At 41.4% G+C, this 25,422-nt stretch overlaps 4 protein-coding genes across 8 annotated transcripts in view; 3 read left to right on the top strand and 1 right to left on the bottom strand.

The window, feature by feature from the left end:
• The first annotated feature begins 5,060 nt into the window (after positions 1-5,060).
• znf451 (zinc finger protein 451) lies at positions 5,061-11,070 on the top strand. 4 transcript variants are annotated; one of them, XR_014554900.1, is made up of 13 exons: positions 5,061-5,103; positions 5,377-5,436; positions 5,750-5,833; positions 5,957-6,070; positions 6,291-6,402; positions 6,612-6,762; positions 6,927-7,053; positions 7,497-7,656; positions 7,796-7,946; positions 8,094-9,625; positions 9,774-9,870; positions 9,980-10,057; positions 10,886-10,904. XR_014554900.1 is itself a non-coding variant. In XM_083694891.1 (13 exons), exons 2-13 carry the CDS (start codon positions 5,386-5,388, stop codon positions 10,924-10,926), a joined length of 2,634 nt encoding a protein of 877 aa, XP_083551017.1. In that variant the 5' UTR covers positions 5,061-5,103; positions 5,377-5,385; the 3' UTR covers positions 10,927-11,070. The 4 variants fall into 4 exon arrangements, 2 of the variants coding, with proteins under 2 accessions (XP_083551017.1, XP_083551016.1); XR_014554901.1 differs by having other exon boundaries at positions 9,729-9,870; XM_083694891.1 differs by having other exon boundaries at positions 9,774-9,806; positions 10,886-11,070.
• Positions 11,071-11,304: 234 nt separating this feature from the next.
• On the top strand, positions 11,305-12,961 carry bag2 (BCL2 associated athanogene 2). The gene is made up of 3 exons (XM_083696346.1): positions 11,305-11,487; positions 11,960-12,069; positions 12,211-12,961. Exons 1-3 carry the CDS (start codon positions 11,366-11,368, stop codon positions 12,603-12,605), a joined length of 627 nt encoding a protein of 208 aa, XP_083552472.1. The 5' UTR covers positions 11,305-11,365; the 3' UTR covers positions 12,606-12,961.
• A 213-nt stretch (positions 12,962-13,174) lies between these two features.
• Positions 13,175-20,584, bottom strand: rab23 (RAB23, member RAS oncogene family). 2 transcript variants are annotated; one of them, XM_083694801.1, is made up of 7 exons: positions 20,155-20,584; positions 18,187-18,430; positions 17,282-17,367; positions 16,859-17,015; positions 16,610-16,692; positions 16,404-16,496; positions 13,175-16,199 (listed from the first exon to the last, which is right to left on the bottom strand). In XM_083694801.1, the coding sequence occupies exons 2-7, from the start codon at positions 18,339-18,341 to the stop codon at positions 16,066-16,068; spliced, it is 708 nt and encodes a 235-aa protein (XP_083550927.1). In that variant the 5' UTR covers positions 18,342-18,430; positions 20,155-20,584; the 3' UTR covers positions 13,175-16,065. The 2 variants fall into 2 exon arrangements, with proteins under 2 accessions (XP_083550927.1, XP_083550928.1); XM_083694802.1 differs by lacking the exon at positions 20,155-20,584 and having other exon boundaries at positions 18,187-18,510.
• Positions 20,585-21,061: 477 nt separating this feature from the next.
• Positions 21,062-25,422, top strand: part of prim2 (DNA primase subunit 2) — a 74,907-nt gene continuing 70,546 nt past the window's right edge. Inside the window, exons 1-2 of the mRNA XM_083695430.1 lie at positions 21,062-21,131; positions 21,461-21,610. Coding sequence (XP_083551556.1) covers positions 21,466-21,610 — 145 coding nt within the window. The 5' untranslated portion in view covers positions 21,062-21,131; positions 21,461-21,465. The remainder of the gene's footprint in view (positions 21,132-21,460; positions 21,611-25,422) is intronic.

The raw sequence follows: 25,422 nt of genomic DNA, 5'->3' as shown, positions 1-25,422 counted from the left end.
CTGACCCATTGACACCACCAGACACTTGTTTGTTTTGAGGTCTTTTTGCCTAAAATCTTATCATCAGGAAATTAAATGCATGTTCAATTGGATTTAAATCTGAAGATTGACTTGGCCAGTCAAGACATTTCTACTTTCACACCCTGAAAAACCCCCTAGTTGCTATGGCAGTATGTTTTGGGTCATTGTTTTACTGTATGATGTTGCGCCATCCAATGAATTTGGAGGCATTTGCTTGTACTCAAGCAGACAAGATGTTTCTGTACACTTCAGAACACATTCTGCTGCTGCCGTCAGAAGTTACAATCATCAATTAAAACAAGTTAGCAAGTTCAAGTGGCAGCTATACATGCTGAAATCTAACACCCCCTGCATCATGTTTTACAGATGAGGTGGTATGCTGTAAATCTTGGCCAGATCCTTTTTTCTCCAAACATTCCTATTGCAATCACTCTGGTCCATGATAATATTAATTTTATCTGTCCACAAGTGACCTTCCAGACCTCTACAGGCTTTTTAGGTACTTTTTAGAAAACTGTAACCTGACCATCCTTTTTAAGGATAACTAGTGGTTTGCACCTTGCAGTGAAGCGTCTGGTTAGTTGGCTGGTGGTATTCTGCAGATAGTAGTCTCTGACACATTCACGCCTACCTCCTGGAGAGTGTTCCTGATCTGTGGGACAGTTGTTTTGAGGTTTTTCTTAATTATGGTGAGCATTCTTTGGTCGTCCTCTGTGGAAGTCTTTTTTTTGTAGATTTTTCAGCCTAATAATGGCTTCCTTGACTTTCATTGACACCTCTTTGGTCCTCATGTTGACAGACACCAATAGCAGACTCCAAAGCCTAGCATCAATACATATTGACAGCTCTCTTATGCCTGCACAAATGATGTGACAGAACATACCAGACTTACCAGAAACACCTGTCAAGCCAATTGTCCCATTACTTTTTGGTACCCTAAAATAGGAGGACTATGCACAAAAAGTGTTGTAATTTCTGAATGGTGAAACCAATATGTACACAAATACCATCAAATGAAAGCTGAGAATCTGTACTTAAACCTCACCATAACTGTTTGTTGGGATTTCTGTCCCATTACTTACGCAGGGCACTGTATTTGTCTTTGTAGGGTCCCTGATTTGAATAGGAATCAATGGCACACTGTTTTGATTAGGCTGTCACTACCATTTAAATGTTCTCTTATTCCTGACACTTCCCAGTCACTTGTGGTGACAAGAATACCCATAACATGATGCAGCTACCACTATTCTTTACACAGAACATTTGCGTTTGCTGGATTTGCACTAAATGTAATGCTTTGTCGTAAAACCAAAGAAACACATTTTCATAACTTGGTTATGTAGACCAATTTCTTTGGTATTTTTTAAGTCTCCCCAGGCCTCAGGGTAGCAGTCCTGAGCAGATGTGGTCCTCTCCATTTGCTCAGTTTCTAGTGACAACCTAATCAACAGAGTGTGTAATTGATTCCTATTCAAATGAGGGACCCTGCAAAGACAAGGTTATATATTTTAAAAAGTCATCATTGCACTCAATGGATTCAATTAAACTTATTGAGTAAGTAAAGTAATAACATTAATGGAATAACATTTTTGCATTTGAGCTAAATTTAGGAGAGCCACAGCAAGGGAGGTATAGACTTTTGCAAACAGGTATTTCTCTGTTTTTAATAAATTAATGAAAACATTTTTAAATTTTATTTCACTTTGAAAGTGTCCAGCTGGGTGTGTAAATCAGTAGGACTTTTTTTTAAATTATTAATTCATGTATTTTGATTCCAGGCTTTGGGGCAACAAAAGGTGAACATTTTGAAAGGGGGTGTAGACTTTCTATAGACACTGTAAATTCCAACATACTTATTGCACTCTTCATTATCTTTCTTGAAATGTCCTTATGTGTTTGTATTTGCATATATCAAACATCCTTATTTGTGACACACTACATTGGTATTAACATAGGCATGTCTGTTAGTAATTGTTACACATGGCTTGGACATTTCGGTCATATGTGCACACTTACCTTTGAAACAATGTAGCCTACAAGGACTTAGTCAACATGCCATAAGATCAATTTCCATGCCTTGTATGACACAACATTTGATTAGTTGAACCCTTAAAGCTTGAATGTCCAGTTGCTGAGCAAAAAGAATTGTAGGCATATGAGGAAAATAAAGACACACGCAAAAGCACCCATGCAAATCATTTTGTCTACATACAGTACATCCTGTTATCTTTTGTTTTCTTTTGGCAAGCACAATACTATTTTAAACAAGGCATTTACAGTGGAGTATATGGTTGCATCGATGACTACAGTATGTCATAAACATATGCATGCTTCAGTTGCAGCAACATTATGGCAAAGATATTCTGCCAAATGTTTCAAGGCATGTCAAGCACCATGCACCATTTGGGCACCATTTGTATAAATCCGAGGGCTTCACTAAAAACCTATGTGTTCATAAAAATTGCAATAGCTTTTCAAATACCAGTCTACAAAGACAAATAAGTAAGAGAGGTGGATAGGCCTAAGCCTGTAAATATTTTTGTAACTCAGTTGAAAATGATGAAAAGATTAATAGTACAGTACACTCAGAATGAGGTTATAGAGCCAATACAAAAAAATCGGCTTCAAAAACCCCTTTGGGTTCCATATCATCAGTGGAAAAGTTGTTTGTTACATGGAACCACAAAAGGGTTCCACATGGAATCCAAAGGGGTTCTTCAGTCAAAGGATTCTCCCAGAGTGTATATACCATTCTGGATTCTCTTACAGGAATAGTCGAAGAACTATTAGAGTGTAGCCTAATCACTGACCGTGGCAGATTTAATTGAGAATGGATACATTATTGTGGTTGGCATTGCAATTATACGTGTCAAGCAAATACCTACGGGTTTGCGTGTTGGGGTGACTTGTACTGAGTGGTAAAATTCGGGAAGGACTCTCTTCTTCACTTTGCGTTTCCTCACACTAGTTGATGAGTCTGGATCACTCTCGGGAATTTCGACAAGAGGCTTTTCCTCTGCAACCCGAGCGCGTGCGCTCCTCCTGGCATGGCGCGGACTGTGCCTGAAGCCCTATAATGACACGCCACGTTCAAAAAAGAGAAAATACGTGTTGATTAATCAGCGTTGAATATGGTTGATCGTAGAGGCAGTGAACTACTAATGATATCCATTTAGCATTAGGGATCACACTATTAGGCCTACTGATGAAAATATATGCATTACGTCTACTCGACTCAGGACAGGGTTATGGTAAACTGTTAAATGATTGGTGTTAGCTAATTCCAAGTTATATTTCAATGCTGAATTTGTTGTATGCGAATATGTTGTTGCATAGAACGTGCATCATTCTCGCAGAAGAATGAGCAAGCTACAGAAAGTGCAGAATCACTCACATTATTTGTAGATCACACATGCGCAATGCGCATTTCAAGGATCCTAACAATAAAGCACCAACACTGTAACTTCAAAAAAGTATATGCTGAAGTAGAATATGCTAAATGAAAAGTTACATAGGCCACTAAAACGACCTTCGCGTGTTTAAGTGTTTATTTAAAAGACACAATAGACTACATACTATGACCTTGACAGAAGTAAAAACCAATGATTACCTCTGATCGAAAGTGATGCGTTCGGAGACCAGCTTCTAGGACAAATGAAAAATGTTCTAACATACTCTGATTTCCATCAAACACATCCCACATGTCACAAGGCCTACTCTCCAGATGCCACCAATGCTAATTAGCCAAACTAAGATTTGTATATGCCTAAATTATAAACATTAGGTAGATGAAACAACTAAGACTAGATACAATATATGTAGTTAGATACTGCAGTTGTAGTACCTATATAGCCTACTGTTCAGTCTGCCATATGGAATGGCAATTCAGCTGTGATAAATAGCTTTAAAATTTCCCATATAGGTCATGGTGTAAAAAGGAGAGAATATTCCATGAATTACATGCATTGGTTGGGTGGATTAGCTCCGTGCTGCCAGGAGATGCTGACTACTCACCGCGACTCCTTGAGCGCCCTGAGAGCACAGATTTTATAGGATGTTTCCCGTTACGAAGCTTGCGATGCCAGCAACAGAAAAATAGTATTGTTGCAATAGTCCCTAGCAAAAGCAGCAATAATAGCAAAACGCATTGAATACTATATGGTCTCAATAAGACCAAAAACGCCGCAGCAATCATCATAAGATGCGATGTAGGGCAGCCCCTCCTGCGCACCGACAGTCGGCTCTGCTCTTGCCCTAGATGCAGACAGCGTATCTATGATTGTATTGACATAGGCTAGTGAATGTCTAATCACATCTCAAAACAGACAGACTATCCTTGAAGTCTATTGATTTCAATAATGTATGGTAACAACCCATGACTCAGCAGAAAGCTTCTTTTTTCTTCTTTTTTTTTTTTTTTTTTTACAGCTCTTGCAGTGCAGGGGGAGTGAGGTTCTGCATCTGAGCTCAGCACATCATGATGCTGCAGACGACGAGTTTTTTAAAGGTGTCATCCCTACTATGAACAATCCGTAGCCTATAGGCCATCATCAGCCACAAAACGAATGAAATATTTGACACATGTTGGCTTAGCTTTATTAGTGTAGGCTAACTAGCCTAATTAAGCCTTATTGAAATAGACCTAGGCCTATACGCCAGAGGAGATATAGCATAACGCAGCCTGTAGCTTAGTTTGCATGCAATAAAGGCATATTGCTAAACAAATCTATTGATGACTTAGTTTGATCTTAAAACTCTCGTTACGTTTTTGACACATATGAAATATATTTTCATGATTAAAAGTCAATAACTAACCCTAATGTAGGCTAATAAACAAAGCCGCACACCATGGCCAAAAATAGGCTATAATATGTGAACTATTGCAATAACCAAAGTAGAAAATAATTTCTATTACAAAAAGTCGATTAGGCCAAATTGGTTCTTACTTTTGTATGCGACACTCTTGTGGGTTATCATTAGAACTCAAAATCCCAGACTGAGCATAAAAGGAAGCTCACGCAATCACTACGCGCGACGGTGCGTCGGGGTTTTTTGTTGAGGGTCGAATCAGTGTTCAAATCGGTGAGTTTTGGCACTTGTGTATTCAATTAATAATAACAATAATACACAGTTATATAGTTCTACTATTATTTGCACCTATTTCGATAACCATTATTTCCTGTAAGCTTACTTGTTAGCTAGATTGTCAAGTAGGCTAGGCTACAACAGTATTTTCCTGATAGCAAGTGAATAGCCTAGCCATCATAATACCACCTGCCTGGTCAAAGAGTTAGCGAGCGAGAGAGAGTGGTGACTGAGAGTTCAAATTATTGAAATTGATTGTTTATTTTTCAGATTTCCTAAATGTCCGCCTCGACTGAAGCAAACGACGAAGATGAGGTGGAGTTTGTGTCTGTGAGTGATTTGTCTGTTCAGAGCAAGCAACAAAGTTTGGAGCATGGTGTATCATTTAGCTTACTAGTCAACCTTTTCCGCATTTTAATTTCATATTGAATGAATTATCAGAGCTAATTGGCCCCAATACTGCTTATGTGTCTTGTAGAATCTTTGATACTCATGTATCTAATAGCTGAAAGATTATGATCGCTTTGTGTCTTTACAGGGATTAGTCGGAGCCTTTCTTCCCTTTTATCATCACATTGTTACTTATCTCAGATGTAGTGCTTGCACTTGAGAGTGGCTCTGTTTTTATTCTATATCGTTTCAGGAGGGTGCACTCCGACCAGTACTGGAATGCATAGATTTACTGAGTGATAGTGAAGATGATGCACGTTCACCCATGGTAGACACGGTGAGTGTGGTAAATTAATTATACGATTTAATCTTAGGGCTGGTCTAAAAAGTTGTGTTATAGTTCACTTTACAGACAATATTTGATAAGACTTGTTTTTTTGCCATTTCTTTCACTTTGAAGATTGGAAATGAGATAGATAGACAGAAGGCACAAGTCACATCTACTTTGGACAGACTGGCTCTCCAAGTGGCTGTGGAGAAACAGGAAAGAGCAGATAAATGCAAAGCCTTCAAGGTAAGGGACACTCCAAGTTTAAACACATGTGTTCATCATCAGTAAACCATTGGTTTTATTTGGTCCCCCTCTACATGCTAGATAAACATCAACCATGCTATTCCATTTGGTCTACCAGCAACCTTATAAAATGCAACATTGCGTAAGTTTTCACCTGTGTAAGTCATGCATGCCAACACTCTTTGTAAAAGTGATCCTGTCTCTACATGCCTCATTTCAGGAGAAGCTAATCACTCAAAAAGCCCATGGACAGGGGCAGCTGGCAATCAGTTCTGGCTATGGACAAAGCTATAATGCAATGTGCTGTGTGGACATGTGGTTAAAGATGCCAGGTAAGGTAGTTACTCTGAGTGGAAATTAAGAATGTGTTGGAAAACATCATAAGCTTCGATTAAATTTCAGTGCAATCATGCCAAATGTGCAGTTCTAAATATCAATGTTTTTCAACTTCTGCTCTGGACCTAACAATTATTATTTATTACAAATGTAGGTTTAATTTGATAGATAAGCAGGATTTTATCCCATCTTTGTCTGTACTCAGGTGTGAAACCTGGGGCACTCAATACTGGTGCTAGTTGGAGGCACAGACCTGCTTCTTTCCCCACCAGTAGCTCATCCACACATACCTGTCCAGTGATGAACTGTGGTAGAGTTTATGACAACGTGCTTTTCCTTGAAGGGCACTTGAAAAGGTGATATTTTTGGGGGATTGTATTAACATGTTGCTACATATTGTAATACTTTAGTAATTGCATGTAACAACCTATTTATTCAATGTGGTTTCTAAGGTAATTACAACATACATTGGAATAGAGCAATGAGCATTGTTTACAGAAAGCCTTTATTGTGTTTGCAGGTTTGACCACTCACCTTGTGACCCCACCATTTACCTGAAAGGAAGCCCATCTCAGTTGTGTGCCTGCATAGCTTGTGGCCTGCATTTTGAATCCAAGGAGGTGTGGAAGTCCCACCTGAAGTCAAAGGTCTGGTAAACTATATTTGGGATAAGTTAGCTTTTGATCTCAGCTGTTACATTCCACAATATCACCACAGCTTTACATGTTTTGTTGTTGCTTTTAGATTTGCTTACAAATTCAAAGTGAGTTTCATTTGTAGACCAACATTTGGAAAATACTGCTTGTGTCTGGATTATCAAGCAGCAGAGGGCAGCATTTCGTTTTGATATGCACTTGATGGCAATAATGAGAAGGGGAAGACACTGCCACCTGCAGGCTTTGGAGCTGAACTCAGTGACCTTTATTGGTTTGGTCTCTAAAAACAATTCATTAATCACCCTCTGGTATCAAGGACATTTGTAAAAACACATGATGCACTATTTTTTATGTTATAGTACTACTGGGGGAAAAAATCCCAGTATAGAGATGCAGGGTGAGGTTTGAGCTCTCTGATAACAATTCCTTACTAGGTGTCCTCGTCTAATGCGGAGGGGCATGCCAGCACTCAGACCTGCCAGTCGATCGTGTGTTTTGCCTGCCCTGCCTGTTACCTCTTCTTCACCACAAGGGATGAGTGCCTCCAGCATATGTCTGCCAGGAACCACTTCTCTCAATCCATCACCCTGAGTGGTGAGTCTGAAGTCATAACTGTGTGTTCTACTGTACATCTTTTATTTTATATATATATATAGTACTAAGATATATTAGGCTATTACATTGTATCCTCTGAAGACAACAACAATGCATTTTTTGCTGTCTTTATGTATAGATGAAACTCAAGGAACAGCATTGCCAATTCCTATCCCGAGCTACGCAAAGAATCGTCTCATTGCCTTATGTAAAGATGTAGTGTTCAAGATCAGGTGTACAGCATGCCGAAAGGTGCTGAAATCCCACATGGAAGCACAGGCGCACTTTAAGTAAGTTTGTGTATGTACCGTGTGCATGTTGTTTATTTTCATGTAATAAAAATGTAGTTTAATTGGCAGATATAGGTTTATCACACCTTGCATCAATTTGCTTGTAATCATTTGTTTACAAATGATCATTGTTGTTTTTCTCCCTAGTGTGCAGTGTAGACTGGCCAGAGCTATCGCTGAGTCAGAAAAAACTGTGGTGCAGGTCATGAGACAGCTGCCACTGCTGGGCCAGTGCTCTCCATGTCGCAAAATGTTTCTCAACCAAGATCAAGTTCAGAAGCACAAAGAATTGACTCAGCATGAAGTGGAGGTCAACAGTACCATTAAAAAGGCAATTCTGCAATACTGCCACTTCTGTGAAACACAACACGCCAAGAGGGCCACAGTGCTGCCACCGTCTGAACAGTCCAAAGGGCCTGAAACCCAACCTCAGAAGAGAGACACAGAGAAGAATGATTCTTTAGGATCCCCAGCCAAGCGCCAGAGACTTGGTCCAGGTGTACATGGCAGCACTGGGCAAAAGAGAGGATCAGTATTGGCGTGGTTCTGTGAGTGCGGACTGCGCTTCCCAGAGGATGCCACGGCCAGAAATCACCTTTTGGCAGCCAACCAGATTTTCCATCAATGTTGTGTGTGTGGCAAGCAGATGGTTGAGGCCTCCATTGCTCGACTGCACATGTGTCGCATTCATGGCGGTGCTCATCTCTCCAACTACCTCTTCCATTGCCGGGTGTGTAACGTGGACATGCCGCGGCAAGAAGACATCTTACTGCATGTGTCAGAAACCCACAGTGGACACACCTATCTCACTGAGAGAGAAGTACCTAAGGAGGAGCCTGCTACTGTCCCCTATGCCAAACCATCCACCAGCAGCACACCTAGTGCTGCCACCGGGTCCAGGGTACTGCCCACTACAACTCAGACACCTTCCCCCAAACAGGATGAGAGGTGGGTGTGCAGGATGTGTGAGGACTACTTTGACTCGAAATCAGCTGTGTACAAGCACTGCAGAGACATGAGCAGTCACAGTTTCCAGAGGTTTGTCTGCGGCCACTGCCCACAGAAGTTCTTCAAAGAGGCTACATTACGCAGGCACTGTGTGAACGAGCATGGCAACCAAATAGAGATGCGCTACTTCTGTGGGCTCTGTGATAGCATACAGTATGACTCTGAAGAGGAGCTCCAGAAGCACTACAGGAGCCTGCACAGTGAGGACTACTACCGTATGGATGAGCCGGAGGTGGATACACCCTCTGTGGCTGAAAACACTTGTCAACTCGCAACAACTAGTAAAAGCCTTGAATGTCTATGCATGGCGTCAAAAAAGGGTGAAGAGGAAAGGAAGGCCACCTTCACAGCATGCTTTAAACGGATAGTCAGTGAGGGCAAAACCAGCTTTGTGTGTTCGGCATGTGACATACAGGTGCCTTCCTATGCCCAGATAAAAACCCATTTACGTACCAGACACACTGCCTCGAAGCTAGAGAACACCTATGATGTAGTGTGTGGGTTCTGTCAGGAGAGTCATAAGGACATACCAAGTTTCCATATCCACTACCACTCTCATCATTGCCCGCTGCAGCCCTGCCTGAGCTCCAGGGCTGGAGGTGTGACAGAGAAGGCAGCGTCTTCCACTGTCAAGACACTGAATGCTGAGGAGATAAAAACAGATGTGAATGGCAAGTCTGCTTTCAAATCATAGGATTAGGATTCCAGTCATAGGATTCCATGATTAACTTCCAACTGACTAGTTTGTTTCTTTATTATTATTATTATTTACAGCTGAGAAGTTTGAAGATGTTAAACACGTCTTTGCTTTGAACACAGATGAGGCCAAAAAAGACATGGATTCCAATGGAGGTGTGTTTTAGGCCATTGTCTTCCTACCTGTTCCACAATGTTTGTAATAGGCATTTTATTTAAGGTACATAGACTACTGTACATACGCCTACATACACGCATACATAGCTCTCCTGAAAATGCTGCCTTTTAAAATGGTAATTTCTGTTTTGCCATGGTTTTGTTTGTTCCAGATGAATCTGATGAGGAGATGAGGCATGCCTTGGCTTTAAGTGCAGAAGAAGCGAAGAAGTCAACAGACTTGGATATTGGTGTGTAACCTTTTACTGACAAATGTTAAGTTGGACATCTCATTTCCACTTCATTTAGGGGTTGGCATGTTGCTTCATTGAAGTGCCAAAAAGGTTGTCTCTGTAGCTGTACAGCATCTTGTTCATAAACATTTTTTTTTCTGCTAGCGTTACATGCTTGAAGAATAACGTCAGTGTGAGTATGTTTAATCAAACCAATGTAAATGCACATTGGGACATGCAGATAATCAGTGCATTTATATTGCTGTGGAAAGTCGTGTGAGCACTTTGTCATAGATATATGGGTGTCTTTGTATTCTCATAATGACACAACATTGTTAGGGTCTAAAAGACTTGTTCTCACTGAAAAATGCAGACACACTAAGCGAAGCCCAGTCAAGCAGTCAGAATACTTTTGTTAACTGAAGACTCTTAGCAGAGGTGAGGATCTGACCAGAATCCACCATAGAGTGTGGTGCGCTGGTGTCATAGATTCTGAATTGGAACTGTGACCCTGTCCAGAATCTTGCTTGTCGGTCCAATCCTTCATATCCTCAAGTGGCTAGGGTAAAGGTGCTAGGGGTTGTTTCTGGACAGGGCCCATGTATTCCTCCCCTAGTGACCAGGGTTCTAATCTGCATGTCTCCTGTATACTGTGAAAAAGTATTAAAAAATATTAAGTTCCCCTTTTTATTAAAAAGGATTTGACTGCTTGAATTGTTGCTGCTTGTATTATGTTTGTTGTGTGTGTAAACTTGTATGTACTGCATGTAGGCCTAATGTTGAATTAACGTGAATCTCGGTTTTGCACCCCCCCCCCCCCCCACCCCCACCCCCGTGTCTTCACAGAGATGGAGGAGACTCTCAAAAGAAGTGTTCTTGATTTCTGATAAGGAAATGTTACTTTCAGGGAATGTCATTTGTCAAATGATTTATGTTTGTATTATGTTTGCACTGTTTATTTTTTTTAAGTACTATTTACAATAAATTACAATTTTAAGTACTATTTACAATAAATTCTGCATGCGAAATAAATACGATATTCATTGTTTCTCTCTTTGAACTGCCCATGGTTGTCTGGATGTGGAATTGTCAAGTAAAGGGAGATTAAAACATTGCTGAATCCCACCCTTTTACAATGTTCCAGAAGTGTACTCAGAGGGGTCCGTAAGAACAGCTAAGGGAGGTTCCAGACCATTTTTGGAAATGTTTACTCTGGGGCGCTGTCCGTTAGTGAAACCGACTGCACTCTCAGGACCATCGTTAGTTAGGTGTCTTGAAATCGAGTCTCCCGGGAATATAGCATTTAGACTACTTTAATACCTGATCATGGCTCAAGCGAAAATACAAGCGAAAATGAATGAAGCCTCTAAAGGCAAGTTCAGCAGATCAATGTCAATGGCAGATCGCTCAGGACGACTACTTGAAAGTTTGGACGATGTGGAAATAAGGTAGGCTAGCCATTTTTCAGCACTATAATAACACTTAATATATAAATATTAGATATTACATAGAATTATTAGACTAGTATCGAATTTGGTTGTATTTAATAAATGTATGTGTACATGACCACATGTGAGTGCGACAGCTGGTTTTGAAAACGCGAATCTGTCTGATTCTAAACATAGAGGTGAGGGTGGGAGAACATCGGAATCATGTTGTTGTAGCCTTGGCCAGGTACTGTGCTCAGTAAAATGTGGCCACGAGCTGGTTTACTGATGTCTTCTAGGATAAAACTCAAACAGCTGTCAAGTTGTAAAATAAAACAAATACTAATAATACTAATAATAATGACCTAGTAGCCTAATTAGGCAAATAGTAAAACAGAAATAAACACTGGGAAAGGTATATGGACATAGAAGCATACTAGCATTCAATCATAATACATCCCAATGTATCATTCTTGTCATGAATCTGTTTCAGGGTGGAGGCTTTACGCGAATCTGCAACTGCAATGGAACAGGAGAGGGAGTCTTTACTGGAAATGATTCAGTCTATACAGAATAGTCAAGAAATGCGCAACATATGTGACGGTATGTTTGTAAGGATTTCATTGCTACATATAATTATAATCTCTGTATCAGTGTCTTTACTTTATCCATTAATCCAAGTCGGTGTTTTGTTTTATTGCATTATCTGCTATGCTAATCCTGTGCTATTCTGTCTCTGTTTAGGAGAGAGAGAAGAATTGGCTTTGACTGCCACTCGTCTCCTGGGCAGAACACTAACTGTTGAAATTTCAGTGGAAACCATAAGAAATTCCCAGCAGGAGGATGCGTTACAAAAGGCCACCTCCCTAATAGATGAGGTTGTCTCGAAGTTACTAGACAACATGGACAGTGCCAGAATGCGTTTAATGGCACTGCACGCTGCCTGCGTAACCGAGGCACCGCCTGTTCCTATCGATCAAAAATTCCAATGCATAGTGATCAGCTGCGCCTTGGAGGATCAGAAAAAAATCAAGAGGAGGCTTGAGACTCTTATAAGAAATGTGGATAATGCTGAAAAAACAATCAAGATAATGGATCATCAGAAACTGGATGAATCAAACAGTGCCAACTGCAAATAAAGTAACTGATATTGTAAAAAGAAACAGCCCCTGTCATGCAAAGAAAACACAAAGCAGCCCAGCCAGCTAAATATCTGTTATAAAATCAAAACAGGCTTATAGTCAGGCGTGTTGAAATCATTCAATTTAATCATATTCATATTGTATGTGAACTCTCACTCCAGAAATAATTGCTGTGCTTAATTAGAAGTGACATGGCCATGTTAATATCATGTATAGTACAGGAATTCCACATGCAGATGAGAAGTGAGTGGCAATCACTGCACACCACAAGCAAATATAGAATATTGGTCAATCTATTGCAAATAGGTGTATTTTAATAGATTCACCACACTACACCACAGGTCTTTGTTAATCAGCACACTTTCTGGATTGTCTCTTTTTTGTAATGTTTTTAATAATAAAGTATACTAATAATCCCTCAATTGTAGAGATGTCAGTAAAGAGAAACACATTCCATAATGTTACATTGTTAAAATGTAAATCCTGACACAAAATACATTATGTATGCAAAGATGTATTATCAGTCTTGTATAATGTGGTAATGACAAACAGAAGATGCAGAAGAAAACAATCAAAATATAAGTTTTATTTATGTCCTATGTCACCATCAAACAGTTTCTACAAAGCCTCAGGTGTAAGATTGTGTAGCATACCTTGAGGTTAAGACAATTACATCTGTATTGAATCAAAACAATACAAATGAACAGGCTAATCAAGACACTACCTTGTGTCACACAATTGACAAAATGTAGGATTTAGTAAAAGATCTATATGGGCTTAAACACATACTGGAAGTTCATGAAATCAGTATTATGAAGCTGTCTGCAAAATATAGCACATAATATTCTAACAGAATGAGTTTACAGAGATTCTCACGACACCTGAGTGACATTGCACTTAAGAATGGGAACTTTCATGTGTGAAACACATTGTGTATTTTCATCATTGTACAACACATCAACTCACTGTTAAAGTGCCTTTAGTCCATTTAAACAAAAAGGAAAATATAAATTTTCAGCAACAGCAACTATTATAAGGAATAGAGTTTGATTTACAATATTTAATGAGCAGGGATAATTAAAACTATAAAAGTAAAAGGGGGATCAATAATGCACAAAGAATGAGAATGTAAACATGGACAAGGCATTGTGGCATTGTACCGTGGTTCGACATTCATTCAGATGGGAAAAAAAAAAAAGGCAGGCATGCAATTTTCTAAATAGCATTAGCAGTCACTGATATCAAAACACATACATTGATATTAGTGTACTATGATGGTATATACAGCAGAATGAATTTATGAACATGTTGCAATAGATTGATGAAAAAAAGTTGGTTAAATAAAAGTAACAACGTCCAACACACCTTCGTAAAAGCACCACTAGGATATTCCTGTCCAACAGTGAAATGAGAGCACAAATATTGGTCTTTACTCAGAAAAGGCAACATAGCGGTGATACAGTGGTACAGTAATAGAACAGAAACCAGTCACGCATGATAGATTAATGGGCAAGCTGATTAAGCCATTAAACAGCTTAAGAAAATCAACTGAGACCACTCTATGACAAAAGGTCTGAACATGATATCTATTTTCACTTTGACAAAGTAAACAACCATATGTTATGTTTAAAACGTCTAAATTAAGGTAACAATAGTGAAATTAAGGTGACAAATATAAATGTAAGACTTATTTACAACTATGAGCACATTGAAATGTCATTCTACTGCAATAATGACAATTAGGAAAAACAAAGAAAGCACAGGTATAATAAAATGCAGAAATATTTAACATGTAAACAATCGCAATTTCTTACATCCAATAAAAGTGAGATAATAATGGTGAATCCGTTACAACATACTCTAGCGAGTGCTAGTTGTGTGCTAAATTCTGAGGGACGTATTGAATCACACTTAACACAAAGTTGCTCTTACGCCTGTGTAGTAATGCTGAAATCACTAGTAACATTGTATAAACATGTTGTTATGTAATGTAATGGTTGTATTTTTAAATACAAAATAATAGAGTACAACAGTTTTTGTTATTAAAAAGTGGGAAAAGGACTGTTCCCATTTCCTCTTGTGTAATTGCCAAAAAAAGCTAAACTCCATTACTAAGTCACAATATATTCTAGAATGTCTTCACTCGAATAATTACACTATTACAACACAAGACTGGAGCAACATAATGTTAAAGATGCATCACAGAACTTTTGTTGATAATTCTTTACATCAATTTTAGCTTAAGTGTTGACTGTATGGTTCATGATATGTTCATTGATTTCTTATCTCATTAGACCACACAGTCCTCAGTTTAAGACCAACAATCTTTAGCAAAATAAGCTTTTGCTCATGGGTGTGGGGAGGTGTCCAATCAGGTAATATCTTGACAATATTTCTGTCTGTCTATATCGGGGACCCTTTTTGGCTTGTGAGTACTAATTGTAGAACTAGTGGCTGAAATTATACAAAAGATCTGTAGCACATATTTAAGTGTCAGCTAGCAATTGTTGATTAAAATAATTGTTAATGTAACACAACCCCCTTCACTGGCTGACACATTCTATAAGTTCACTACATTTTAACATGACTGGGATATATAGGGCCTTTTGTGCAAATCTCAATTTAAATTTGGTAATATAACATCACAAACCATTAATCTCTAATTTCATATTTTCATACAACAACCAATCACTCCAACCTTTAACTTTCAAATATTTACATTTCTTACAATGTTCTGAAACTATTTGGCACTATATTAACTCTAAGGTGTTGAGCAACTCCTTTGTTAAACATTGTCATATAAAAATACCTTTGAGAAAATAATTAACAATTAATTCCAAGTCTTATATTCTTTATCCAGGATATACAGCATATGTTGAACCATATTCTATTAAAAGTTTAGAAAGAAATATGGTACAAAATAATCTGTATATCTCTCACAATACAAACATATTGCACAGATGAACAGCCAAATGCACAAATGGTAGTCTGTAAAAACCACATATGAATATACAACAAAGTTAGTGAATTAGAATGTAACCCTTCAATACAACCTTTTTGAGGGGTGACAAACTAGTAACACCCAACTACACTGTCATTGAATTACTCATAAGATTATGCTTCAAGCATTCCATTCATGCTACAACATAGCATTAGTTGGGTTGTATTAATCATAGCAGCCACCAGGGGGACTGCAGTTTACTCATATCACACTGGGGCTAAACACATCATACAACCATGAAGATCAAAGGCTGCAACAATTCTGTAGATGGTTAACCGAATACTTGGCACAACACTCAGGAGCAGATGAGATCTTGGTTATGCTAAAATGTATATGATATCCTTTGAAGACTTTGGTTTCTAGGAATGTAGCCCCATAACATACTGCCAATGACCAATCAAAACTCTTTCACATTATATGGCAGTCAAAACATACAATGTAGTGTAGTGATTGATTCTACAGCAGGCTGCAGCTTCCAAGGGGGTTTTTGCCCTTCTTCGTCCTCTGTTTGTTTGGTCGCAAGCTGATGACTTCACGGCCGTTGCTAGAGTTCTGACTGGAGAGGTTACTACTTGTGGTGTTGAAAACACCTGAAAAGGTAGAGATGTGAAGATGTGTCAATAAAGTGATTCCTATTAAAATTGCAAATGGTCATTATAGAATGTATGAGATTAAACCGTCTCATATGCAGTTGGCTACTCTTCACCAGCATCAATTTAATGAGGGAAATAAAAAACAGCCAGAGATCTGGACTAATTCAGGATATTACATTACATGGTTAACAAGATGCTCACCAATTTTATTGCTTGTTGTATGCACCACCTCTGGCTCCTCTGCTGTTAGCTGCTTGAGTCGCTGAAGATACTTATCTGCTAGGTACTTGAAAACTGAAAAACAAAGAAATATCAGGGTTGAATAATTCCCAAATTAAAAAAATAGTTAGTATTTAACTCAAGATGTTACTTTCACTCTCAGCTGAACATGTGTAATTGTAACTTACCCTCATTTACATTGAGGTCCTCCTTTACTGAGGCCCGGTAAAACCTCAACTTTAACTTCTTGGCCAGACCTTCTGCCTCCTCACTGTAGTACAAGGAAAGGAAAACATGAATTACTGATCAATTGACTCATGTTTGATGTGTCAGAATGTCTAAATCAATATTTCTATTTTACAAGCAATGTATCTTGATTGACTGACCATTAATTCCTTTAATTTCCAAGGAAGGATATGGGTCTTGGGTAGTCTTACTTTTTTATCATCGTCTCATCCAGGAGGTCAATTTTGTTCTGCACCAAGACAGTTGGGATGTCTCCGACCTCTACCTCCACCTTCTCCCTCCAGCTGCTGATAGCCTGGAAGGACTCCCTGTCTGTGGTGGAGAAGACCAGTACACACGCCTGGGCACCTGGAACACAGAGGGATCTTCATTTTTACACCAATATATTCTGAGAAACAAGGAAAAGCTTGTGTGAACTAGTTTTGCAATGGTAATTGTAGAAACAATATCTACCCTAGATACTTGCTGGATAGGTATTAAGCAATATAGTGACAATTCCATCTAGCCACAGCCTATCAGTTGGATGGAAAGTTAAGCTACCTAGATCAACTGTACATGAAGTGGGTGGGAGTAAGGGGTAAAGGTTGTTTAAGGACAGGCCAAAGGGGTCTTACCGCGGTAGTAGGCCTTGGTGATGGCATCAAACTCTTCCTGCCCTGCTGTGTCCCACAACATCAATCTCACATCTTCATCATTCACTCTGGGATAATAATAAAAAAAGACAAACAGGTTTTTAAAGGTCCAGTATGTAGATTTGAGCTTTAAAAAATGCTAAATGGCCATGATAAATCAGTAGCGATCAAGGAATTAGATCACATGATAAAGGACTGTTTTGGTCTGAAATCATGTTTCAAGGTCGAACACTGGCCTTTACTTACCTATTTCACATTTTGTTTGTTTACAAGGATATGCACACATTTGCTGCAATTAAAAAACATAATGTAGGTTTTTTTTATATATTGAATGTGGCCAAAGAGGGCAGCAAAGTGCAAAACTACATGCTTCACTATGTCAGTATTTTCTCTGGCATTCCCTAAGAGTAACTATGCTCCCTCATGCACTCTAGTTGGGTGTCTGGACGTTGTATATCCTTTATCTGGACCATTCATTCCTTATCAGTATGAAGGAGAACAAGACATCAATTCCAAGCTTTTCTAGGAGAGAAAGCGTTTGTTTTGACATGTGATTTATGAATTATGGGTTGCTTCACATCTGCGAAGCATATGAACAAGGAAGACATGAGAGAGTGGTTTTAGGAAGCATGTGGCTACACTCTATAACAACACCATAACACAACACAACAACAGTCACCAAATAGTTTCAGTTAGATAGGATACCATAGCTGTCTTACAAATAGCATACTTAATATGTAGGCTAATATATTAAAACCAATAGTTTTAAGAAATGCATTTGTGTGCAGAAAAGAAGACATTGTTTACGTTGGTCTTTTTTATCTTTAGAGCGGGTGTGGCTGTGATTGTCATATGACATTAATGAATTATATGCAGAAGCTCCTTACAGTATCTGCCTTTCCAGGAAGTCCACTCCAATGGTCTTTTTGTAGTCCTTAGTGAAGATGCCCTTGCAGTAGCGCTGGATCATACTTGACTTTCCAACCGCACCATTGCCCACCACGACCACCTTGATGGCCACTTCCATGTCCTCTTCCAACATGGCTGTGTTCTTTTCTAGGCTTTCCTCACGGTTCCAGTCAGTAACCTACAGGTTGCTTCAGTGGGCGTTTACACGATCAGTTTAGACACCTGACAGGGGCATAGCACACAGTTTAATACATTTGATACTGATGCCATATGTACGCATTGATCAAGCACAAAAAGGCCTTAAAAAGTAATCTCTCCATAGTCAACAATCTGCCACATCTTCACCTAATGTTTCTGTTCAAATTATGAGCCCTCATAAAAAGATCCCATTGTTTGTTCAACAATGTGCTGTTCTTTGTTTGGATGATGTGCAGTTTCTACCTCACTGCTCCTCTACCCATAAAACCTTCACTAGCTGGCTCTGTTTTACAGCAGAGAGTAAACATAAGGCAGTGCATCCAGGAAGACCTCTGAAGTAACATCAGCTGATGATGCCTCATGACCTTGCATGCTACAGCTCAGCAACTGCCTCAGTTCCCATACATTTTCCATTAGGTAGTCTAGCTGTCTAACTGTGAGAGTCCTGGGTGTAGCCAAAGCCTAGCTGCCTAACTATTAGAGACCAGGGTGTAGCCTGGGCCTAGCTGATGTGGCAGAGTTTCAAGGACTGAGGCCATGATGCTCCAGATGGTTGTCTTCCCACCCATGCCAGATCCCACCCAATCCCCTGCATGATCATGTGATTGAGAACATCACAACATTAACACAACAGCAACTGTATAGTAAAACAACAAACAAAATTGAGAATCTATATTAAAAGCAGTCCCCCGTCCCCGTCGAAACTCAGTTGACTTTCCAGAATGGCAGCACCTATTACAATTACCAACACTGCAATATTCCTTTAACATAAGTCAAACTAACATAAACAAACAACGTAAATGATTCTCCACAGACTGGGATACTAGGCAACTGCAATGTGCACAGGTTGTGTTACAATGTGGAGCCTCTCCCGCAATGTCTCGCCCAAGGTAAGGTAACTAAATACAGAGCCTGCTGTAACTTAGCTGCATGCAACGACATCAGCTTAATTTACAACCAGCTCAACAGTGCAGTGCAGACTCACACACACTTGTAGAAATTCTGCCTAAACAGAGGGTGACACAGCAGACCTATCTTTTAGGTTGCAGTGTCAGGTAGTCCGGCAAACATCCACAGTACTTGTCTGAACAAATCGTTAGGCCAAGTTCTACGAGCCTGGCCCCTTAAAGTGAGCTATCAAAGTCCCACAGGTTCTGGCAGGTTTAGTTTCCTGCAGATACAACCAACTTTTTCTGTGGACACCTACAGATGCATCTTGTTACCCAACCATTTTAAATGGACAAGCCTAAAAAAAGAGTTTAGATATGTAAGGCAAATAGCTGACCCCACTTCAACCTTATTTGTTCCTCAATGTAATATGGTCACACTTTACATTAACTTGCTCCTTCCTTGTAGGAACTCTGTAATTACATAAGTCACACACTTTATTACACAGTAACACAGTACATTGGTCATTTATTTGTTATTGCATAATAATTGTGTTGAGTTATGTTATTACACAAGTAGAACAAGGACTTTCTTATCCCACTTGCGTAATAATTCACACCGCTCAATGTATATATAATAATATCATAATTACTATGTTACATTGTATTATCATCTTAATACAAGTTATTAGCTGTAAGGCAACTAAATTAACAATGATCCCAGAATAGCGTACTGCTACTCCAATGGATTAATTATCTTGTGCTAGGATGTTCAGCACTGATGCAACAAATATCAGATAACGACTGGCAATATTTGAAGACAGATTACCATAATTCCTAACAATTGTATCCATCTCTTACCTGAATATAGTTACATGCCTGGCTCATGCAGCTGCTGCCACAACACGAAACGATGTTCACTCCTGCCGTGTTCTGGCCTGTGCCAAACGAAATGGCAAACTAGGAAAACGATGGATTAGGCAAGAAAGTCGCTATAGCCAAGTCTAGCTAGCTACCTAGATAGACGCATGAAATTAAGGATTATCCGGGGCCTCGCGTCTCCTCCGCAAAGCAGCAGCGCTAGTAGGTAGAGATAACAAGGCTAGCCCCTGGTACCGTTACTGGCTATGTTAGCAAGCGATGTCATAAATCATTCAGCAATAACTGGCAGAGACAGTTTTGACATCAACTCAAAAGGATGGGTACAATACCCATGCTTCACATCGACGGAGAAGTGCACGCTCTATGGTCGACAAAGGCTAGAATTCAACACATTTGTGTGGCCGCTGCCTTGCTACGTCTTTCTGACTACTCTAAGCAGCTGCAGGTTGCTATAACGCTTTTGGTTTCCGCTGGGCGGTACCAGAGAGACAGTGAGTTTTAGCACAGCCACACGCTCTTCTGTACCTGGGTCAGTTTCTGAACTGCAGCAGGAGAGGCAGCTCCACTGGGCAGCATAAACACACTTTCCTTGCTGATCCTGAGTCAGTTCGTCTCGCTGCATCGTCAAGGAAATTACTTCACATTTGAGGTTTTGCGTTCCAGTCTATGTTTTTCCCACCACTTGCACTTACTACCCGCAAATCTTCTTATATCCCCCCCTGCAAATTGTTTGGGAGAATTTTGAGACAGCACAATATTTACAGGTCCTGGAAAGCACGCACACGTAGAGGCGGAGTCAAAGTTTTGGATACGGCGACATGATTGGTTCTCTAGCTAGCTACGTAATTTACCCGCGTTTCAGAACCTCGTTTTGACACTTCTTGACTTGGCGGGATTCGGGACTCGTGTTATTCACAACAAGTTAACAACCAATTTACTAGCTAAGTCACTCTTCGGTAAGTTAAATATCTGATGTAAACGTTTCATCTGTTCCCATTATGGTACACGTTATTGACTGTGTGCTGCACAACTCTTTATTTGCATAACAGACTGACCAAGAAAGTGGCCAGAAAACTAGTGTTATTAAGCTAAGCTAAGCTAGCAAGATAGGCTAGCTACAGATTCGTGTTATTAGATGTGTTAAATTCGTGTCGCTTATGTATCGTAACTCGGAACATTTCTACTAGTTTTGCCTGATTATCTTGCCAATCAACGATACTGTAGGCTTAGGCAGAGCCCGAAATGCCTAGATAAGCAACTTTAGAATTTATCCTCCTACCCCTAGGAAACATGCAGTTCCAGAGCAGAAGGAAGAAAATAATTGGCAACCCACAGGCGGAGCTGTACGGGCATTGTCTGCAGCTTTACGGTCAGCCACCTAATGAAAACATCTCGTTGACCGAGTTTGAGACGTTTGCTGTGGAACGGTTGAAACGTAAGTTAAAGCCCCACTCTGTGATTTCTGCATACTAGGTCTCCAACAACACGTAAACAATGGAGCGAAGACATTTTGACATGCACATTAGGTCTTGATTTCTATAATTTATGCATTACTTTTTGTAAAGATGGAGATTATGACTTGATTACAAGATATATATATACTGCTCAAAAAAATTAAGGGAACACTTAAGGGAGACATCAGATCTTGATGAACGAATTATTCAAGTTGAAAATCTTTACTGATGTACATTGTATAATTTGTTGAGAACAAAATGACGTAACAACGGTCAATGAAACCAAAATCATCAACCCATTGAGGGCTGGATTCAAAATCACACCGAAAATCAAAGTAAAAAATTCAAATCACAGGCTGATCCAACTTGTGTGAATTTTATCACGGCAACTCATGATGTGATTCAGTAGTGTGTATGGACCCCGTGTGCCTGTATGCACACCCGACAATGTCTGGGCATGCTCCTGGTGAGTCGGCGGATGGTGTCCTGGGGGATCTCGTCCCAGACCTGGATCAGGGCATCAGTGAGCTCCTGGACAGTCTGTGGTGGTACTTGGTGGCGTCGGATGCACCGATACATAACGTCCAATAGGTGCTCAATTGGATTTAGGTCAGGGGAACGAGAGGGCCATTCAATGGTATCAATGCCTTCTTCATCCAGGAACTGCCTACACACTCTGGCCACATGAGGCCGGGCATTGTCCTGCACTAGGAGGAACCCAGGGCCCACTGCACCAGTGTAAGGTCTGACAATGGGTCTGAGGATTTCATCCCGGTACCTAACAGCAGTCAGGGTACCGTTGGCTATGACATGGATGTCTGTGCGACCCTCCAAGGATATGCCTCCCCAAACCATCACTGACCCACCGCCAAACCGGTAATGCTGGATGATGTTACAGGCAGCATTACGTTCACCACGGCGTCTCCAGACTCTTTCACGCCTGTCACGTGCTCAGTGTGAACTTGCTCTCATCTGTGAAGAGAACAGGACGCCAATGGCAGACCTGCCAATTTTGGTGTTCTCTCGCGAATGCCAATCAAGCTGCACGGTGCTGGGCAGTGAGCACAGGTCCCACTAGACGTCGGGCCCTCATGCCACCCTCATGGAGTCTGTTTCTGACAGTTTGGTCAGACACATGCACACCAGTAGCTTGCACGTATGGATGTGCCGTCCTGGAGGAGCTGGACTACCTGTGCAACCTGAGTGGGCTGCAGGTACCGCCTCATGCTACCAGTAGTGACAAGGACACAAGCAGAACACAAAACTAGAGAAGAATCAGTCAGGAAGGATAAGGAGAGAGCAATTGTCTGTGGCCACCACATGCAATTGCTTTTGCCTCTCCAGTGCACCTGTTGTCACTTTCATTTGCACCAAAGCAGGTGAAATTGATTCACAATCACTTGTGCTTCGACGATATACCCGAGATTAGCAAAACAGCGGGTCCAGCTAACTCCGCTACACCGACCGGAAGAGGCCCCAGACCGGCTCGGAAACGAAAACACAGGCGAGGGAGCCGAGGTGGGCTGAGAGCTAGGCTAAAGCTAACTCCACACCGACTCTCTTTACCTAGCCTTTTCCTTGCAAATGTTCGTTCCCTGGCAAACAAGATGGATGAACTGCGGCTGCGGATCACCACCCACAAATGGATTATGGACTGTAACATCATGGTTTTCACTGAAACCTGGCTCAACAGCGAGGTTCCCGACAACGCTATCGAGCTAGCAGGGCGCTGCGTTCTCCGAGCAGACAGAACAGCAGGCGACTCCGGTAAGACCAGAGGTGGAGGTTTGTGCATTTATGTGAACAAGACGTGGTGCACGGACACTACCATCACCGAGAGTCACTGCTCAGCTAACCTGGAGTTTCTCATGGTTAAGTGTAGACCTTTCTATCTGCCCAGAGAGTTCACGTCTACTGTTATCACGGCAGCCTATATCCCCCCTGATGCTAATGCTAAGATTGCTATGAAAGAACTGTATGCTGCCATTAGCAAACAACAGACTCTGCATCCCGAGGCAGCCTTCATTGTCGCGGGTGACTTCAATCACTCCAACTTAAAGACTGTACTGCCCAAATTCCACCGAAATGTCTCTTGCCCCACCAGAGGAGACAGGACATTGGACCAAGTATACACCAGCATGGCTGATGCGTACAAAGCCGTTCCCCTCCCCCACCTAGGTCAATCAGACCACCTCTCATTGTTCCTACTGCCCAAGTACTCAGCACTCATCAAACGAGTGAAACCTACAGTGAGGACAGTCAAGGTCTGGCCAGAGGGAGCTGACTCAGCGCTCCAGCAGCGTTTTGGAAACACTGACTGGGGTGTGTTTGCCACTCAGGCCACCCATGACTCCCACACGGACATTAATTCATATGCCTCATCTGTTTTGGACTACATCAATTCCAACATCAGCAGTGTCACCACACTCAAGCGGATCACCACTTTCCCTAATCAGAAGCCATGGATGAACAGTGAGGTCCGACTCCTGCTGAAGGCACGCGACATTGCCTTCAGATCAGGGGATGCTCGGGCCTACAGCTCATCCAGGGCTAATCTGCAGAGGGGCATCAAAAAGGCCAAGCACAACCACAAGCTGAGGATAGAGGATCACTTCAGAAACAACTCTGACCCCCGACGCATGTGGCAGGGCATCCAGGCCATCACCGACTACAAACCATCTAACACCTCACCCCTCTCCGTTGACGCCTCCCTCCCTGATGAGCTGAACCACTTCTACGGCCGCTTTGACAGGGACAACAAGGAGGTGGCCACCAAGGCTGTGCTCCCTGCGGATCACCAGCCCCTCACTCTATCCCCCACCGACGTGTGTGCGGCACTGAGCAGGACTAACGCACGCAAGGCTGCTGGTCCTGATGGGATCCCCGGACGCGTCCTCAGGGCCTGCGCTGTGCAGCTGACTAAGGTTTGGACTGACATATTCAACCTGTCCCTAGCCCAAGCAGCTGTCCCCGCGTGCTTCAAAACCACCTCCATCGTGCCGGTGCCAAAACACTCCACTGCAACGAGCCTAAATGACTTCCGACCAGTGGCACTCACGCCCATCATCATGAAGTGCTTCGAGAGGCTGGTCTTAGCTCAACTCAAGACCTGCCTACCACCCACACTGGACCCCTTTCAATTCGCCTACCGGCAGAACAGGAGTACAGAGGATGCCATTTCAACGGCACTTCACTCCGCCCTGTCCCACCTCGACAAGACTAACTCTTATGTGAGAATGCTGTTTATTGACTTCAGCTCAGCATTCAACACCATCATCCCCTCCAAACTGATCTCCAAACTCAGGCAACTGGGCATCAACCCCTCCCTCTGCAACTGGATTCTAGACTTCTTGACCAACAGGCCGCAGTCTGTTAGGCTTCACAACCACACCTCCTCAACCCTCACCCTGAACACCGGCGTTCCACAAGGCTGTGTGCTGAGCCCCCTCCTTTACTCCCTCTTCACCTACGACTGCACACCTGTACATGGCTCAAACACCATTGTTAAGTTTGCAGACGACACAACGGTGATCGGTCTCATCAGCAACAACGATGAGTCGGCCTACAGGGAGGAGGTCCAGCACCTAACAGTGTGGTGCAACGACAATAACCTGGCTCTCAACACCAAGAAGACCAAAGAACTCATTGTGGACTTCAGGAAGTCTACAGCTGGCGCACACACCCCCATCCTCATCAACGGGACTGAGGTGGAGCGAGTCACCAGCTTCAAGTTTCTGGGTGTCCACATCTCTGAGGACCTCTCCTGGACCCTCAACACCTCCACCCTGATAAA

This window comes from Argentina silus, assembly GCF_951799395.1.
Source record: "Argentina silus genome assembly, chromosome: X".
NCBI classification, from domain to species: Eukaryota; Metazoa; Chordata; class Actinopteri; order Argentiniformes; family Argentinidae; genus Argentina; species Argentina silus.
This window is presented reverse-complemented; position numbering and strand designations above follow the sequence as displayed.

Bases quoted from the DNA above. Each gene is read 5' to 3' on its own strand.
- rab23 (XM_083694801.1), bottom strand. From the start codon at position 18,341: ATGTTGGAAGAGGACATGGAAGTGGCCATCAAGGTGGTCGTGGTGGGC. The intron at 17,368-18,186 runs GTAAGGAGCTTC...TTATTATCCCAG, and splicing joins TTCCTGGAAAGGCAGATACT to AGTGAATGATGAAGATGTGA. The intron at 16,497-16,609 runs GTAAGTTACAAT...TTTGTTTTTCAG, and splicing joins GGACCTCAATGTAAATGAGG to TTTTCAAGTACCTAGCAGAT.
- znf451 (XM_083694890.1), top strand. From the start codon at position 5,386: ATGTCCGCCTCGACTGAAGCAAACGACGAAGATGAGGTGGAGTTTGTG. The intron at 5,437-5,749 runs GTGAGTGATTTG...ATATCGTTTCAG, and splicing joins ATGAGGTGGAGTTTGTGTCT to GAGGGTGCACTCCGACCAGT. The intron at 9,807-9,979 runs GTGTGTTTTAGG...TGTTTGTTCCAG, and splicing joins AGACATGGATTCCAATGGAG to ATGAATCTGATGAGGAGATG.
- bag2 (XM_083696346.1), top strand. From the start codon at position 11,366: ATGGCTCAAGCGAAAATACAAGCGAAAATGAATGAAGCCTCTAAAGGC. The intron at 11,488-11,959 runs GTAGGCTAGCCA...AATCTGTTTCAG, and splicing joins TTGGACGATGTGGAAATAAG to GGTGGAGGCTTTACGCGAAT. The intron at 12,070-12,210 runs GTATGTTTGTAA...GTCTCTGTTTAG, and splicing joins AATGCGCAACATATGTGACG to GAGAGAGAGAAGAATTGGCT.